This window comes from Diorhabda carinulata, chromosome 9, assembly GCF_026250575.1.
Source record: "Diorhabda carinulata isolate Delta chromosome 9, icDioCari1.1, whole genome shotgun sequence".
NCBI classification, from domain to species: domain Eukaryota; kingdom Metazoa; phylum Arthropoda; class Insecta; order Coleoptera; family Chrysomelidae; genus Diorhabda; species Diorhabda carinulata.
This window is the reverse complement of record NC_079468.1, coordinates 20,187,084-20,204,590: the sequence shown is the minus strand read 5'-3', so window position 1 is coordinate 20,204,590 and position 17,507 is coordinate 20,187,084. Positions and strand designations below refer to the sequence as shown.

Below are 17,507 nucleotides of genomic sequence, written 5' to 3'. Positions count from 1 at the left end.
GATGTCTTTTTGTAAGAATGTTTTTTTACACAAAAAAAAGGTATTAGCTCAAATAACCTCCTATATTTCGAGGTTATTGTAGAGAACCTTCACACTTAAACTGGATTTGGGTGAGATTTTAAAACAATAGTAAATTCTCTTAAAATACAATTATACAATCCCAAGTAGAAATAGAAAAACAGGTTTTCGAAAATGACTAAACGATATTTAATAACTTGAAATATCTTCAAGAAAAAGTAAACATTCAATCCTCCCAATCACATCTAAAGCTGCAATTCCGAAAGTGTTCAAGTGTTTTTCATCAAAAATCAAAGTGCTGCAATAAGCTTTCAGAGTTTATTGACATCAAGTATTCCTAGGAAAGCGATTCCATCAGGTTGGAAACTACTGGAATAATATTTGCAAATATTATCTAATAAACGTTTTTTCAACAATTCATACTTAAACACTGCTTTCCTTATTCAAAACTACCATATCAAGTAGTGCAGGGTGTTATTTGATGAAGACCAAAACGGCCCAAAAATTTAATCTTAAGCATCAGGGTGGGCAACGCATTTGCAGTAGTAAACTTGCGTTTGACTTTTAGTGAGTTAGACACAGTGGGTTGTATAAGAAGCGAAGGGTTCACGTAAATAGTTCTAGCTAGATTTTTCTTCCAAAATATTAGATAATTTGTCCATCAACACCAAGGTCCACCAAGAATGAAATGAAGTAGGCATGTACATACCATTGCTCTAGGGTATCTATAATATCTATAAAAACAAAGGCGCAGAAAAGGCTATTTACTACACTGTGTATTAGTTTCACAAATATTGGGTATCCAATGTTACCAGAGGATAGTATTTATTTATAGTTATTAATAATCCCTTTTCCTAGTTCAAAATTCATATGCCGTATTATATACTTTAACTTTTCCGGCAATCAATTTAATGAGGCAACTTCAGCAGCTTCTCTAATTTTTGGTGATGTTAAAGAAAAGTCACTTTCACTTTCTATATCCATTTTTAGTTAGTTTTTTTAACATAATTTAACATCAACTATTCAAACACTGAAAAATCCACGCACGCAAACAAAAATTTTGACAGGTTGTAGTCAAATTTATATTTTTACAAAAGGTACATCAATTTAAAAATTGTTTCGAAAACAATGGTACGTTAAAAAACAGATATACAATAGACACATCCAATGTCACTGATAACTTAGTGTTAATGCTTCGTGCTTTTAAGCTCTAGGTCCCGGGTTCAAATCCGGTTTAAGAAAACCTACTTTTTCTAATTTTTTTTATGTGTACAGAACTATATTGAAAATATTTAGCAGTGTTTTACATGATAAAATTATGAAAACAGATTTTTTTGTAACAAAATAATATAATATAGTTAAAATAAGAAAGCAGTGATTAATGAATTCATTAACCACTACTGTGGTTAATGGGTTTTATAAAGGCCAAGCAAAACGAATAATAGGTACATTATTATTCAATAGTCGTGGATAAAATGCATTACAATAACTCAAGTTGTCTAAACATTATATTACATTCAACGCAAAAAGCTGATGCGACCCAACATCAGAAAACATGTAGGCATTGATAATATACTAAAGGTACTAACCGTTCGAAGCAGAAGCTATAAATAAAAATTATTCATTTATTTACAACACAATCAGAGACGTTGCAATTACAATAAGGTGATTAAAAATTCATAATTAATCATTAACCACTAACATATTCATATGCGTAACCTATACAAGGTTTTTCCAAAGTAATCTTAAATATTTATGTAGGTAGATATATAGTTGAGCTTTCAATTTAATTAACATCATATTTGCTTTTCCTTTATTATTATTTCATGCATGTCCTGGTGATATTCACCTATACCGAGCGGAAATACATGGGGTTTCAGATTCTTTGATTACATGTTAAAAATTTCAAATTAAGAACGCTCAAAATATTTCATATTTAGAAATATATATGGAATTCTTCGAAATCTCACTTAATTTCTTCTTATCAGTTTCCACATTGAAAAAAGTTTTATAATTTCATAATTTACAAGTTATTAAAAAATTAGATCAAAATTACTGTGTATGAATGATTGAGGAAAACATTTAAACTGATCATATTCACAGTTGATCAAGAGACCGAAACTTGAATAAAATACTTTAGCATTTTACTAGTGGAACAAAACATATTTAAAAAAAAAACAGTTCGACTAGAAAAGCTGCAAACTGTAAAGTATCATGAACTATCATTAAAAGTGTTGCACATGAATCATATCAACAATTATAAAACAATTTTCTTGAAAACCAAAATAATAATGAAATCATGAGATTCTAAACTTACTGTAAAGTGATGAAATTGGTTTGCCATTGTGGAATGAAATAATTGTCATTACACAAATCAATTTGTAGAAAAAAAAATAATTTCAAATGGGAAGCGCCATTGTTCAAAGACAAATTCACTTAAATGTAGCTTTATATCATCAAATACAAATAAATCACAAAAATATCTTTTAACAAAAACTATTATTTTGTTTCAAACTAGTAAGAATTAAAAAAATATGTTAACAAAATTAAAATATATATATATATATATATATATATATATATATATATATATATATATAAAATTAAATTATCTCAAGATGTTGATTCAGAAATGTCAGTTGATGTTTCAGTACCACTGCTTGATCACTACTTGACCAGCTTCATTATCAAAAAATTATGCGTCCAGCCCAAAATACACACTAAACACCCCAAAATTGGACCAATAATCTGGCTTAGTTCAACTTATATTAAGTACTTATATATGTATATCTTTGGATAGTAGTGGGTCCTTGATAATATAAGAATTATTCATAAAGTGAAAATGGTATAGTTATTTTGCATCTAGTACATAATTTTGTATCCCAATTTTTTTTATTGATTTAGCACTGATATATGACCGAAAATATCAGATTTATAGAATTCATGAGAACAGCAAAATGGTAGAAGTGATTTGGCTGCATGGTTGGAAAAGATGACTAAACACATTCCTAGGAGCCTATAAACTGTAACATTAAACAATTTTAGGAAAGTATCAAATGGTAAAGAAGTCACATTAAATGTATACGGGGGGTTTAAGATCATTGTTAACCTATGTTCACTGAATAAAAAAAAACATTTCTTATAAAAAGAAACTCAAGACCAATTTTATTTTGAAAACTTCCTTTTTTACATCATTTCATTTTGTAATCTGCTAATAAAATTAATTCCAAAGAACAAAAAATATTTTTTTGAGATAAGATTTATTAAAATAATTGCACTAATAATTATCTTTTAACAAGGTATAAAAAACCGTCCTGATAAATAAAAATTATGTATACACCCGGTATAAAATATTTGTAAGCAATAAACTAAAATGTCTGTTATCACAAAATGAAGGAGCATGAATGAATAACCAGCCCAGGCCCCAGAGGGTATTCCCATAATATTTGTCACCTATATTGGCTAAATACAATCAAGGTGGGGAAAGAAAAATCACCTCACTCTCCTGAGCTGTAGATAGTGAGACTATATTGTTATATAAATCTCAACAAAATGATCCTTTGAAGCTTTATTGGAGATTTTATGAGGATTTTTAAATGGAAATTTGATTATGTATAATTATTATTCTTTCAAAAAACATTAATAAGCATATTAACTTTCTTATTGCTAAAAATAATGGAGATTTAAATTTTAAGAATACTCTATAAAGAAGAAGAAAAATAAATTCATTGGCATTTATGCATTTATGACTTAATTGACATGTGTATATAAATATAAACATTTAAATATCAACCAAACATAAATAGTACATACAATTAATTGAATATACCTGCTATTATTTAATAACAAAGCAAAACAAATTATTAAGGTGTGGATGAATTGCATATACCTAAATTTGATACCCAATAATAATAAAATATATCACGTATGTACTTTAATATGCTAATTATATACTAACCTATAAAATATGTGATAAAAGCTTCTTTATAACTGTAAAATATCTACTTAATAAGTAGACAGATATGAATGAATAAAAAAATGTCTTGAGCAAAACGAGTAATACTTTATAAAAAATAAGTTCAAATGATACATAATGATTAACTTAACTAAGAAGTCAACAAAATACGAAGTTAACTGTAAAATCATACAAATATTAAAGTGGGTACTTATGGCCATCAAAAATCTGAAATACATTAACTATATGATTGGTTAATAGGAAAATGAACTCACGCTTTCGCTCTGAGATGATCGTTTTTGTCGAGGCACACAAAACAACGTCACTTTAAAGCCTTTTGTTTCCTTTGGACGGGTACTCCTATTTTTCGTCGAAGTACTTATTTGATAGTTCTAATAATCGGCACAATATTTTAACTGTTAAAACAAAAAATTTAAAACACCAAACAAAACAAAAACACTTTTAAGTTTGATGGTTTTACATGTCAAAAATACAATAACAAAACACGTTTATTATTAAAACTTCACACACCACCACAGCCTGTAACTTGAAAACAACTAACAATTATTTTTTTCTCGTCGACCGATTCTAGGTATTGTCAAATGTCAAAAATATATGAGATGACAATGACATCGTCATATAGAAAATTGTTTAAAGTTTAGGCTACCAACAATAGAGATCGCTAGTATCCAAAACATTCATTGCTAGTTCTACTAACTGGTAGTAGATGTCTGAAATTTAATTTAAATTTTATCTTTAGTATGAGTTGGTACTTTTTGTCTTGTTTTCCTTGATAAAATGTGCTTTTAGAATAATTGAGGTTTCAAATTTTAACTTTAATTCCACGATTAGCTATACCTATATTATGTACACAATACTTCCACAGACCACATTTAATATCTGCAATGAAATAATTGTGATGTAAAGGTGGGCGCTTCGTGAACTACTAAATAAAAAAGAGAGGTTCAGTGAAATGAAATAAATGTACGAGTTCCAGATTAAAAACTGATGTAGTATAACACAATATATCGATTCATGATATCAATTTGACTCAATGTTTTCGTGTTGAAGGTAATTTTCCAATGACCAATCCAATATACCTATTAAGTTGGAACTGTTTAGACTACTACTATACCAATACTCTGTCTGACTAATATTACACTGTCTAACACGCGTTTCATTTGCAAGTCACCTTCAAAGAACGAAAGTAAACAGTTTACCTTGGTTATTGAGACGCTCGTCAAACAGGATAGTTGTGAGTATTGGTGTAGTGGTAGTGTAAACAGTGTGTTCAGTATAATATTCCGATTCTTTGAAAAGATTTATCAGTTTTGTGAAATATCTTATCTAATTAGTGAACTAATGTCTTTGGTAAATGTTCAATGGTGAATATGTGAGAAACTAGTGACCTATAAAACTCCGGATTTCAGTTGAAGAGTTTCTCTTCATTTGACTTGGAATAATTGATATTAAAACAAAAGATTTGGATATTTGCAATATGTGAAAACATACAATACATTCTACTTAAGAATCAGTATATAGCTTTGAATATCTTTCTCATGGTGCATAATTAAGCCCATCTCTATTTTGATCACAGAATGAGTTGTCCACAGTGAAGTGATATTTATTCACTGTTGCCAATAGCTGAAAAGTTCACGATAGAGGTGCACCAACCAACAAACATTATGGTTATCCACGTAATGATTTCAACCAATAGAAATAGGCCACACACAATCAGTCGATGACAATCATTGTATAACGTCACAACAACAAATTTTTCTTTTGACAGCTGTTTTCAGTGATAAAATTTTTAGAAGGATTATACTGCACATGGGTATATATGACGTGGATTTTGCATATTATTTGTAGGATAAAATAACTCGTTTCAGATAAATCAACTAAGCTAAAATTACCGAAGACTAAATCTTGGTAAGTTTATATTAACCGTATTATGTACTTTTAAATAATGTTTATCAGCGGTAACCTGTAAGATACAAAAAGTAATTGCCTTATAAATCTTGAGAAGTAACCAATTTTTCGGTGTAGGAGCCAGTTTTTAAATTAAAGTAATGCTATTTCATCATCATCTCTTATTATATCTATAATAAAATTTCATGTTTTTCGAATATGATGATATTTTCATAGCTATTACAAATTTTGCGTAATGTATCAAGTTTTGAACAAACAATTATTTCGGCCGTACAAATTGTTGAAAAATATATTTTTTATAGGTGAGCAAGTATGAAGTTACCTTTTACAGTACTATCTCTGTTAATATGTTACATTGGGGTATCATATGTGAACAGTTTAGCTGTTATGTCAGTAGATTTAGGATCAGAATGGATGAAAGTAGGAATTGTTTCTCCAGGAGTTCCAATGGAAATAGCTTTAAATAAGGAATCTAAGAGAAAAACACCGGCTGTTATCAGTTTCAGAGATAATACAAGACTTTTTGGTGAAGATGCTCAAAGTATAGGAGTACGATTTCCAAAATTAGCATTCAGTTATCTACTAGACCTTCTAGGAAAAAGTATTGACCATCCCATAGTGCAGTTATATAAACAACGCTTCCCTTATTATGATATTATAGAAGATGCAGAGAGGAAAACTATATCATTTAAAATAGATGAAGAAACTACTTTCAGCGTTGAAGAGTTAGTAGCTCAGTTGTTAGGAAAAGCTAGAGAATTTGCAGAAACTGGCGCTCAGCAACCTATTAAGGAATGTGTATTAACTGTACCAGGTTTTTTCAACCAAGTAGAAAGAAAAGCTCTTTTGCAAGCAGCAGAACTCGCAGGACTTAAAGTTTTACAGTTGATCAATGATTATACAGCAGTTGCACTAAATTTTGGGATATTCAGATCAAAAACATATAATGAAACTGCTCAGTATGTCATCTTTTATGATATGGGTGCTTCTTCCACAACTGCTACTCTTGTTAGTTATCAAACTGTTAAAGCAAAAGATAAACCATATGTAGAAATAAATCCACAAGCTTCAATTTTGGGAGTCGGTTTTGATAGGACGCTTGGAGGTCTTGAAATGCAGATCAGATTGAGAAATTATTTAGCCACAAAGTTTAACAACATGAAAAAAACCCAAAATGATGTTTTTAAGAATGATAGAGCCATGGCAAAATTGTTCAAAGAAGCTGGTAGATTGAAAAATGTTTTATCTGCGAATGCTGAGCATATTGCACAAATTGAAAATTTATTAGATGAGCAAGATTTCAAATTGAAAATTACAAGGGAAGAAATGGAAGAACTTTTCACGGTAAGTAGGGATATATTATATTGGTAATTAATATAGAAGCACCAATGAAGCAATCTCATTGAACTGTTTACTCAAGCCTAAGTGAAATATTCATGATGGAAAAAATTGATTTTAGGATCTCTTCGAAAGAGTGGGTAAACCAGTGGAACAAGCCTTAAAAGCTGCCCATCTAACCATAGATGTTGTTAGTCAAGTTGTCTTGGTAGGTGCAGGAACAAGAGTGCCAAAAATTCAAGAATACATAAAAAAAGCTGTTGGACAGGAATTGTCGAAAAACTTGAATACAGATGAGGCTGCTGCTATGGGAGCAGTTTACAAAGCAGCTGACCTTAGTACCGGTTTCAAAGTTGCCAAATTTATCACCAAAGATGCAGTTTTGTATCCAATTCAGGTAAGACATTTTCCTTATATTATCAAATATTTAAGTGAATTGTTTTAAATTTCCTTTTTATCACTATAGTTAGTTGCGTGTTTATATTCAGTTAACCTCAATCCTAAGTATTATCAAAATTATGTTGATGATTTTCATTTCATTTTCAGCATAAAGCAGCACAATTATAAACCAATCAACACAGCACAGCCCCGCAGAGGAGCAACTCCTCTGTCAAGGCCAATTCAAATGAACCCTTCTCTCTATAAAAAATTTTCTCATCCCACCCAAAATATACCCAATGAATCTATCTCTTTCTCTATCTCTGTCTCTCTCTCTCACTCTCACTCTCAATGTTATTTAATTTAAGGTGATTAGGTTAATAAATGTTATTTTAGGTTTTCAAAAATCTTCTTCATTATAGTAAAGGGAATATCCCAAATTGATGTTATCGGATTTTTTTAGGTGACTTTTGAAAGAAACGCCGAAGATGGCGTTAAGCAAGTAAAACGTACCCTCTTTGGCTTAATGAACCCCTATCCTCAGAAAAAAATAATTACATTCAACAAGCACACTACAGATTTCAGTTTCAACGTTAACTATGCTGATCTCGATCATTTAACTGAAGAAGAATTGAAAAATTTGGGCAACACTCAAATTTCTAAATACGATTTGAAAGGAGTTGCTGAAGTTTTGAATAAAAATGTTGGCGACAACGTAGAAACCAAGGGAATAAAAGCACATTTTGCAATGGACGATTCTGGTGTATTAAATTTCGTGAATGCTGAGCTAGTAGTGGAAAAAACTGTGTTACCCTCCGATGAAGAAGAGGGTACTTTGTCCAAATTAGGTAAGTCCAATTTACATATCTTCCAAATAGAAAATTCGTCTTGGATTTTGATTTTTTTACATTTACATCTGTTTCTTTGTGGTATCATTTTTTGTTTCATCTTATACTGTATTAACGCTAATTAGTATTCAACATTCACGAGGTAGGTAATCAAGTGGAAACACAATGCAGATAATGCCCAGTTCCATGAAAACAAAGGAAAATTTGTATTAATTCTATGAATTGCTACCGCATCCACAGTATTCTTCAGATATGACCTCTACCGACTTTTTCCTGTTCTCAGGCTTCAAGAGTATGTACGCTGGACAAAAAAATGGTCCCAATGAAGAGGTTGTCTCTATGACCTTTATAATGACCTCAAAGACAAATTCTCAGAAAAAAAAACTTTTCATTCCACTTGTTAGGATGCCAACTGCAGCGATTTATTTATTTGATTCTAATAATCTGACTGGCGTACTCGACGAATATCAAACTATTAAGAACACATTACTAGCTTACAAACTTCTTTAAATACTAATTCTTATCTTATGCAATAATAATTAGAAAAGTAGATAAAGATATTTATGGTGGATTACAGTCACATTAATTATAAGATAAATAATAAATAATTGAAGATAACTTACTGGGGTTAAAGATAACAATCTATTAAACCGACTAAATATGAAATACAAACAATTTATAGTGATGATAAACTTTATGAGGCTAGAAGTTCATAGTAGGGCAACTTTGAATCACTTAACTGTAGAATTAAATTATGCTGTTTGGAAACAATTTAATTTTTTTGATACTCTTAAGCACTTCGCACTATTTCAACTACTCTCTAGAAAATTTTGCAGAAACCTGTTAGAATAAAAATGAATTATTGTGGGTTTCTTTCTGTCTTAAAACGAAAAATTAGCCAAAACCACAAGTGTCATCCAGTCTACAAGAAAGTGTCGCCTTTCTTTTAGACTGCTATTATTGTAGCTAATAACCAGCTTCTAAAAAATTTGTTTTTTGGTTCAAAATGTCGCATAGTGGGCATGATGACATCCAAACGTGGTAAAAGTATATTGTGAAGTTTTTATTATTCTAATTTTATTGGTGGGGTGAATTTATAAACACTCTGTTTCACTCATTTAATTTATTTAAACACTACACTACACTAACTTATTACTACTTTTCTAATTAAATATCCAATACTTTATAACTCCTTTTTTAAATTTATTTAAATTGACCAGTTACTTTCCTATTTCGTTCTGTTCATAATATTGAAATCTGTTCCTTCAACCTTTTTATAAGAATTAATTGGGAAAATATTTCTAGTATTTAAAGATTAATTCAAGAAATTATTTTATGCTTTAGGGAGCACATTTAGCAAATTGTTTGGAGGAGAAGAAAAATCTGCAGAAGAAAAACCAACAGAACCCCCATCAGAAGAAAAACGCACCGAAGAAACCTCCGGGGAAAAATTAGTTGAAGATAAAGAGGAGCCTAAAGAAAAAGCAGCCCCAAATGCAACGTCTAATGAAACGTCTAAACAATCTACAGAAAAAATCAAAGAAGCCAAACCAAAAATAGTTACCCTCAAAGAACCAATTTTATCAGCTGAACTGCAATTAGGAATTCCGATTTTAAATAAAAAACAACTGGAAAAATCTGTAGAAAAAATTAATGCATTAGACGCAATCGATAGAGAAATAAATAGAAGGTCTACAGCATTGAACAATTTAGAAAGTTTCGTTATTGACATGCAGAACAAACTAGAAGAAGAGGAATACAAAGAAGCCATAACTGCAGAAGAAAGAGAAAAAATCAGTATGGCTTGTAGCCGAACGTCCGATTGGATATATGATGAAGGATCTAATGCTAATGCAGAAACATACGAAAAGAAGATTGAAGAATTGATGGAATTAACAAAAGATGTGTTGGCGAGAGTTTTTGAACATAAAGAACGACCAGAAGCTCTCAATGCTCTAAACAGTCTTTTAAATCACTCCTCCAACTTTTTATTAAGTGCTAAAAATGCCACTAAAGATAATCCTGATAGAGACATATTTACTGATGTAGAAGTAGAAACTTTAGAGAAAATTATTAAAGAAACTGAAGAATGGAAAGATAAAATGGTTAAAGAACAAGAAGCGACACCGAAAAATGAACCAGTTAAATTGAGTATCAAATCCATGATGGATAAAATGGGTGCATTGGACAGAGAAGTGAAATATCTTCTGAATAAAGCAAAACTTTGGAAACCTAAAAAGGTTAGTGGATTCATTTTTAATTTGTTTCATCTATTTTTTCTTTCTTAAAAATAGTTATACTAAATTTGAAGATTTATGAAGGAGTTTGAATGTTAAACAGCAATTTATGTCAAGATTCTACTGCAACAGGATTATTATCTTGAAACCTGTTATCTCGATTGCATAATTTTTTTAAATTTGTGAGAATATCCTATTTGGCTATAAAACCCATGTATTTAGTGATATGTACACCCTCTTTAATTTGCTCTGGAGGCGGATGGGTAGTATTACAAGTTGTTTTTGTAAATCAGTATCGATTATATCTTCTGATTTCTTCCATAATAGGTCTAACTCATGCCCTTCTACAATAATTTTTCTCATCCTGGCTCTAGATTGTCACTTCTCCTCTTCCGTGGTCGACCTCTACTCCGTGTTCCAATTGGAGATTTATCCCTTGCTATTTTTATCTGTCTATTATCTATCATTCGTCTTATATAGAAATGTCATTTGTAACACTTCTGACTTTTTAAAAAACGGTATTTGAAAAAATTCTACTACAACAACGGTTATAATAAAGATCTTGTGTTCTGTAAATTTATAATATTCCATTTGCCGATTAAACATGTCGGCCGGCAACCATCATCCGTCTCCTTATACTTACATGTCTATATGTTGGTTCCATTGTTTTTTATGCTAAGTCATACAATCGTTTCATGTTTTCGCTTCTCTGTCTACAGTGTTTCTGGGTGATCTGAGTAGTCTAGTGTAACTATTGCCGGTCAAAAGTCCGGAAAAAAGAGGGGGGTTGAGGGGCCAGATTACCAGTCTACACCCCAGAAAATAGATGAATAGCTCAAAGTACTGATAGATCAATTATATTGACTTTAGTAAATTCAAATTTTGTTCTTTCATTCTCCTTATTTATTGATTTTTGATTTTAATCGCAATTCTTTCTAATAAATGTCTGACGCCATTCAATATAATTGACTTTTAATATTGTATATTATAGTAGTAAATAACATTTACACGTTATAACCACACTAACTACTAGTTTTTATTAATTCCAACTTTATCTTATTTTCCACCAGTTTCTTACATTTAATGTAAATATTCTTTCGGGTGTCAGGTGAGAGTTGCGATCTTCTTATGTTTTCCACTGTCTTCTATTTTTTCTTAGTCTCAACCTTTATTTTTTAACGATTGTGCCACCCTCCAATATTTTCTCGTTAATCCCATTAACTTACGGTTTGTAATTCAACTTTCCCTTCTTGTTTGGTTGTTATTTTGTCTTTTTTCTTTATGTTGTCACATTCGTTTTTTCCACTATCCCTCACAAGTGTTTTATTTCCATTTTGCTTATTTTTCTTCCTTCTTTTCTTATAATTGTACTATTTTCATACTTTTATGTATTTTCTATTTTTATTCATATGCAGTATTGTTTTATTAAGTGTATGTAATTTGTAAATTTACTGAATTTTTTCCCTTTTATTTATTAGCACTGTTAGTAGGGTCCCAATGAGGTGAACGTTTTGTATAGTTGGTAAAGGTGGAGGCAGTTTATCTGACTTGACAATTTATATAGCTCCACAGGTTATTTCCTAAGTTAAGAATGAAGAAGAAAACATAACCTTCAATTTAAAGATTCAATTGTTGTAATCAAATGTAATTTTATTATAAGGTTGTCAACTAACATTTCTACTCAACCTTTTTAATTGGATCCTCTTTATTTAATATGCATAGTTTAATTAAAAGTGTTAAAACATTAAACATAACGATAGCTCACTATATTTGGTATTTCAACCTAGTTTATTCGAAAACTCTAATTTTCAAATTGTTACTAAATATTACTTCACCTTAAGTATTTAGTTAGGTACTTCAATTACTTCTTGGATGTCAATTTTCTATTTTTTAATTATATTTTAGGTGGAAAAGCCAGTTAAAGAAGAAGAAATACCAGTCGCAGAAGAACAACAGCGGGTTAAAGAAGAAAAGAACACTACTGAAAATATTGAAATCGATACAAACGAGGAAAATGATGAAGTTCAATCGTCGAAATCAGAAGACAGTGATACAGACAGTCATTCAGAGCTATAGTTAGCAAATTTTTTAGGATATGAACAATTTGTGTGGGAAAAGATAATTTAAAGGATTTCGTTAGAATCCGTTAATCAATTGTGGTAAACACGAGTATGCTCGCCAAAGTTACATTGTTTCTTAGACAAATTCTCTCTTGTTTTTTTTTCTAAAAAGTTGGGTCAATTCAATACGTGCACTCTCCATTATTTATTAAAGTATTATTTAAACTATATTTTTTTTCAATAAATATGTTGTACATACAGTTCGAATTTGTTTATTTTAAATTTCTTTTTAAAAAACTACTAGAAACATAGCGTTGTAAATCACACAATCATTTAAGGTCGATTAATGTATTTTGAAATCAAATTTTTATTAGCATTTTTGTTCACTTTTATCACGTTTCAGTTACACTACCGTTACCTAGCAGAAACTTAGGGGGCGTCCATTAATTACGTGAGGCGTTTTTATACATTTTTTACCGCCCCTCCTCCCTGGTGAGGATTGGCTCAACCCCTTCCTCATCCCCCAAATTGATGTTCTTTGTTTTAGTAATAATACAAAATAAGTCAACTTTTTATTAGAATTATGTGTAAATCCATTATAAACCAAAATAATTGTATTTTAAGTATTTTTTTCTTTTTAGTATGTAAATGAGTAATTCTGCTTTATATCCAAAAACTTTTGAGCACTCAATGTCTGCATTTTTGGAAATAACATAATTTTAAAGCTTTCCTTAAAAATCTGTTGAAATGGACATACACTTTTTTTGGTTTCATCAATGATAAATTTGTTTCTTGTTGAAGTTCAATTCTCTTCTGATAGATTTTTCAAAGGATGTAAAGATTAGGAGAATTAAGAAAATACGGTTTCAATATTTTCAGGTACTTTATTGCATTATCTATAAATTGTGATAATGCCTAATGTACATAATATATAGAAGATTATCTTAATAATAATAATAATAATAATTCACATATCGTAAAAGTATTTATACAAAAGTGGTGAATGTGAACGGTAACATATTTATTTTGGTATCAACAAAAATTTTGCTTCTATGGCTTATTTCAGATGACGAACAATTCAGTAATATCTAATGCTCCAAAAAAATAAAATTTCAAATCATTTTCTATAACGCGCGAAGAAATTAAAAACTTGAAATCTTAATTTTCTTGTTACATAAAATAATTTTCGAGATAATTCCTAGAGCATACGACATCAAACATAACAACCAAAAGATAATTTTTGGATCAGTTTAACCGAACAAAATTTATAACAAAATCAACTAAAACACATACATAAAAAATTATACAGTTCAAATAATAATAACGTATGGCAAAAAACCCAAAAAATATTACAAATTTGCTTTTAAAAATAATATTAAAATAACAGAATATAAGATAGATATATACACGAAATAATATTAAAATATATAATAGGAAAAAAATTACTCAAAACATGTCTTTACTTGAAATAGGAACAACTTAAATAGAGAAACTGCTCAAACATAAAACAGGATAAAATGGTTAGCGATCGAAAGAATTCTAAATGAAAATTTATTATTTATTAGGATAATAGATACTTCAGTAACTTAATAAAAATACATTTCAAAAATCTCAATAAAATAAATATTGAAATCAAAATTCATTTATGTTTAGTTATCTTTCATGGCAGAATCATAAAAGCAACAAAAGAATACTTATATGATTTAAGGGGGTATTGAAAGTAAAATTCATTGATTTTCATCTCATATGGATTTAAGCTTAAATATCTTAAAGTAATTAATTATGAACTAAAACAATATGCATAAAAGTTGCTAAATTGAACTTGAAATTAATAATGTTGCGCGCTATATTCTTGATTTCTAAGTTAAATTCTATAGTTTTTCATTAATGTAGTAGAAAAAAATTTCTATTCCTCTATACACTTTTATAGTGTATGCAGAAATCTTTTGTGTATGTATATGAATAACGGCATCGGTTATTATAGTTGTTTGTTACTGAGTAATAGGCTCAATTTGTGAGTTTAAAAATGATCCAAAATAAAAAAGAAACTGTAAAAAATGTAGTTAAATTTCGTGCGCTTTCTTTGAGTGACAGAAACAATATGGCCGTTTCCCTTATTTCCACAAAGTTACTGAATACGCATTGATTTATAACAATTTATAGCTGATAACTTTCTTATTTTTATTTATCCAAAGGAATAGTTATAGATTTACTTTTCTCTAAAATTCTTGATTCCTAAGTATGATTCTATAGTTTTTCATTAATATTTTGAATGTTCATAGATGTAATGGGAGTAGAAAAAATATTGTAAGTAACTAGCATCAAATAGAATTTTGTAAAGCTCTACTAAATCAATAAACATAAAAGTATTCTGTCGTTTGTCAAGGAATTGTTCCAAATATTGTTATTGCTGAATAAAAAACTGAATAAAATGGAAATTTCTGCATGAAATCAAAATAAAGTTCAATAAAAGATCTGATGATACATAACGTCGCAAACCACGTAACTCCGTTTTTTCTTATATCAACATTTTCATACCATTAGATAGATAATTTCTGAACGATCTGAAAGATTCAAAGTCTAAAAAGGAAACCTCGAAACTCCACCATTTTGTTTACATCTAACTAATTTACTTGAACTGTTTTTCTTTATTTGTGTTTTTCGAAATTTGTTATCAGGCCACTATTTCAATCCCTTAATATAAAAAACAGGTTAAGTCTTCATTCAATTTTTTTCATTATTAAGCAAAATTTGGTTCTATGGAGCTACGAGGTTTGCAATTTAAGCTGGGGGTTATCAAATCAAATATAACTTAAAGTCACTCTCGACAAACTAACCTTAACATTTACAATTTTTGATATACATATTGCATTTAAATAATTTTTTATGCTTAATCTTAAACCAAAAAATACATGATACAGAAAATTACATAAAAATATATTTATATTAAATACATAAACTTAACATAAATCCAATTACATAATTGCGCGCTTTAATTAAATAATAATGACCGTTATCGTAAATTTGATTGCCGCAGAATACATTTTTTTTAATTAAAATTATATTTAAAAAACAATTTTTTTAAAATGCGTTTCGTATTTCAAAATAAAAACTGCAACAGTAGGCTGTAAATTTATGTGATTGGTTAGAACAACACAGCTAAGAGAAACATATTTAAGCTTACACAAACCTCAGACCTAATACATCACTCAATAAGTCGTGTGACTGATACACAGATGGCGCTGCCACTGTCAAATCCATATGACGTTTATGAAGTATCAACTTTCAAAAGACTATGTGTCACATTTCATGATATTTCGATTAGTCAGAAAAAAGTGACAGCCATTTAAGTGAAGCATTGCTTCTTGATGAAAAAAATACTGTACAAGCTCAGCAATGGTTTCAAAAGTGTTATCCGGACTCTGCTCCATCGAAAAGACCTTATTGATTTGCTGAATTTAAACATAGTCATACAGACACCGATGATGGTGAACGTTCTGGTCATCCAGTTCAGGTAGTTACTATAGAAAACATAAAAAAAAGTCCACAAATTGGTTACATCTAATCGTAAATTGAAATTGCGTGAGATAGCTGAGACCGTAAAACCACGGGCCTAAAAAAGGGAGAGACAATCAATAGCGAATACTACATAGAATCGTTGGATCATATGTCGAAGAAAAAACCCCTGTTTCATCAAGACAACGGACCGATCCACAAGTCGGTAGCAACGATGGTTAAATCATACGAATTGCTTCCGTATGGTCCAGATCTGGCCACCAGTGACTACAGGTTCAATAAAAATATTCGCCTATAAACAATTCAGCTCAAATAAAGTAGCAATTGCTGACACTGAAGCCTATTTTGAGGTAAAGGACAACTCCTACAGTTACGGTATCTAGAAGTTAAAGAAGCGTTGGAATGATTATATGGAGGAGATTTCATTGATGAATAAAATCGATTTTTGGCAAAAAATGTGTTTTTTTTTAGTTAGTCACTCGACTTATTGAATTGTGTTACTATCCAAACAAATATGATTAATTCTACTTAATTGTACCTCGATAACCAGTTCACCAGTTCGTTGTTTTTAATCATATTTTTTGACATAGAACGCCCGAGCTTAAGAAGAAACTCTATTATTAAATATTGATGTTTTCGAAGCGTTTTTCAACAAAGCTTTTGTTTTCTACGATTACATTTTTAGGTCTGTCCTACTTTGGTGCAGTTTACACACAAGTGTGACGTGATTGTGAACATGAATTTTATAAAATGGAAAAAATATAAATATTTCTAGCGAAGCCCACGAATAGGATACACAATGCTTCTAAACTTTTTTCATCTTTACAAATCTATACGTATTTTTTTATAATTTGAACTATGATCAAATTACGTGTACAAAGAATTCTTATTCTCATCTTCTTGCAAAAACTTAGTGACTTGTTCTAGAAGTTAAGCCAAGTTAGTAAAAATTAAGTCTAATGTTTAAAGTCAGGTAAATGTCCCAGTGATCGATATAGACCAGGGGCGGACTGAGGCCTAGGCAACCTAGGCACGTGCATAGTGCCCATTTAGAATGTTCGAGAAAGTTCTAGAAATTTCCCGAATGATCTGGAAAGTTCCGAAATTTATTACGATCGATTAAGAATATTCGAGAGAGTTCTAGAAATTTCCCTAATGTTCTCGAAAGTTCCGAAATTCATTACGATCGATTTAGAATGTTCGAGAAAGTTCTAAAATGATCTAAAAA

General features: G+C 29.9%; 2 protein-coding genes across 11 annotated transcripts in view; one reads left to right on the top strand and one right to left on the bottom strand.

The window, feature by feature from the left end:
- The window catches only part of LOC130898311 (signal-induced proliferation-associated 1-like protein 1), a 92,630-nt gene extending 88,040 nt beyond the window's left edge, over nucleotides 1–4,590 (bottom strand). For 5 of the 10 annotated variants that reach the window (XM_057807511.1, XM_057807516.1, XM_057807517.1 and 2 more), the window contains exon 1: nucleotides 4,249–4,590. The gene's annotated coding sequence lies outside the window, so the exon portion shown is untranslated. The remainder of the gene's footprint in view (nucleotides 1–4,248) is intronic. The other 5 variants (XM_057807513.1, XM_057807514.1, XM_057807512.1 and 2 more) reach the window with 2 other exon arrangements.
- A 596-nt stretch (nucleotides 4,591–5,186) lies between these two features.
- LOC130898235 (hypoxia up-regulated protein 1) lies at nucleotides 5,187–13,026 on the top strand. The gene is made up of 6 exons (XM_057807348.1): nucleotides 5,187–5,902; nucleotides 6,205–7,246; nucleotides 7,362–7,637; nucleotides 8,082–8,466; nucleotides 9,811–10,706; nucleotides 12,609–13,026. Exons 2-6 carry the CDS (start codon nucleotides 6,215–6,217, stop codon nucleotides 12,777–12,779), a joined length of 2,760 nt encoding a protein of 919 aa, XP_057663331.1. The 5' UTR covers nucleotides 5,187–5,902; nucleotides 6,205–6,214; the 3' UTR covers nucleotides 12,780–13,026.
- Nucleotides 13,027–17,507: the final 4,481 nt, after the last annotated feature.

Bases quoted from the DNA above. Each gene is read 5' to 3' on its own strand.
- LOC130898235 (XM_057807348.1), top strand. From the start codon at position 6,215: ATGAAGTTACCTTTTACAGTACTATCTCTGTTAATATGTTACATTGGG. The intron at 7,638-8,081 runs GTAAGACATTTT...GGATTTTTTTAG, and splicing joins CAGTTTTGTATCCAATTCAG to GTGACTTTTGAAAGAAACGC. The intron at 10,707-12,608 runs GTTAGTGGATTC...ATTATATTTTAG, and splicing joins AACTTTGGAAACCTAAAAAG to GTGGAAAAGCCAGTTAAAGA.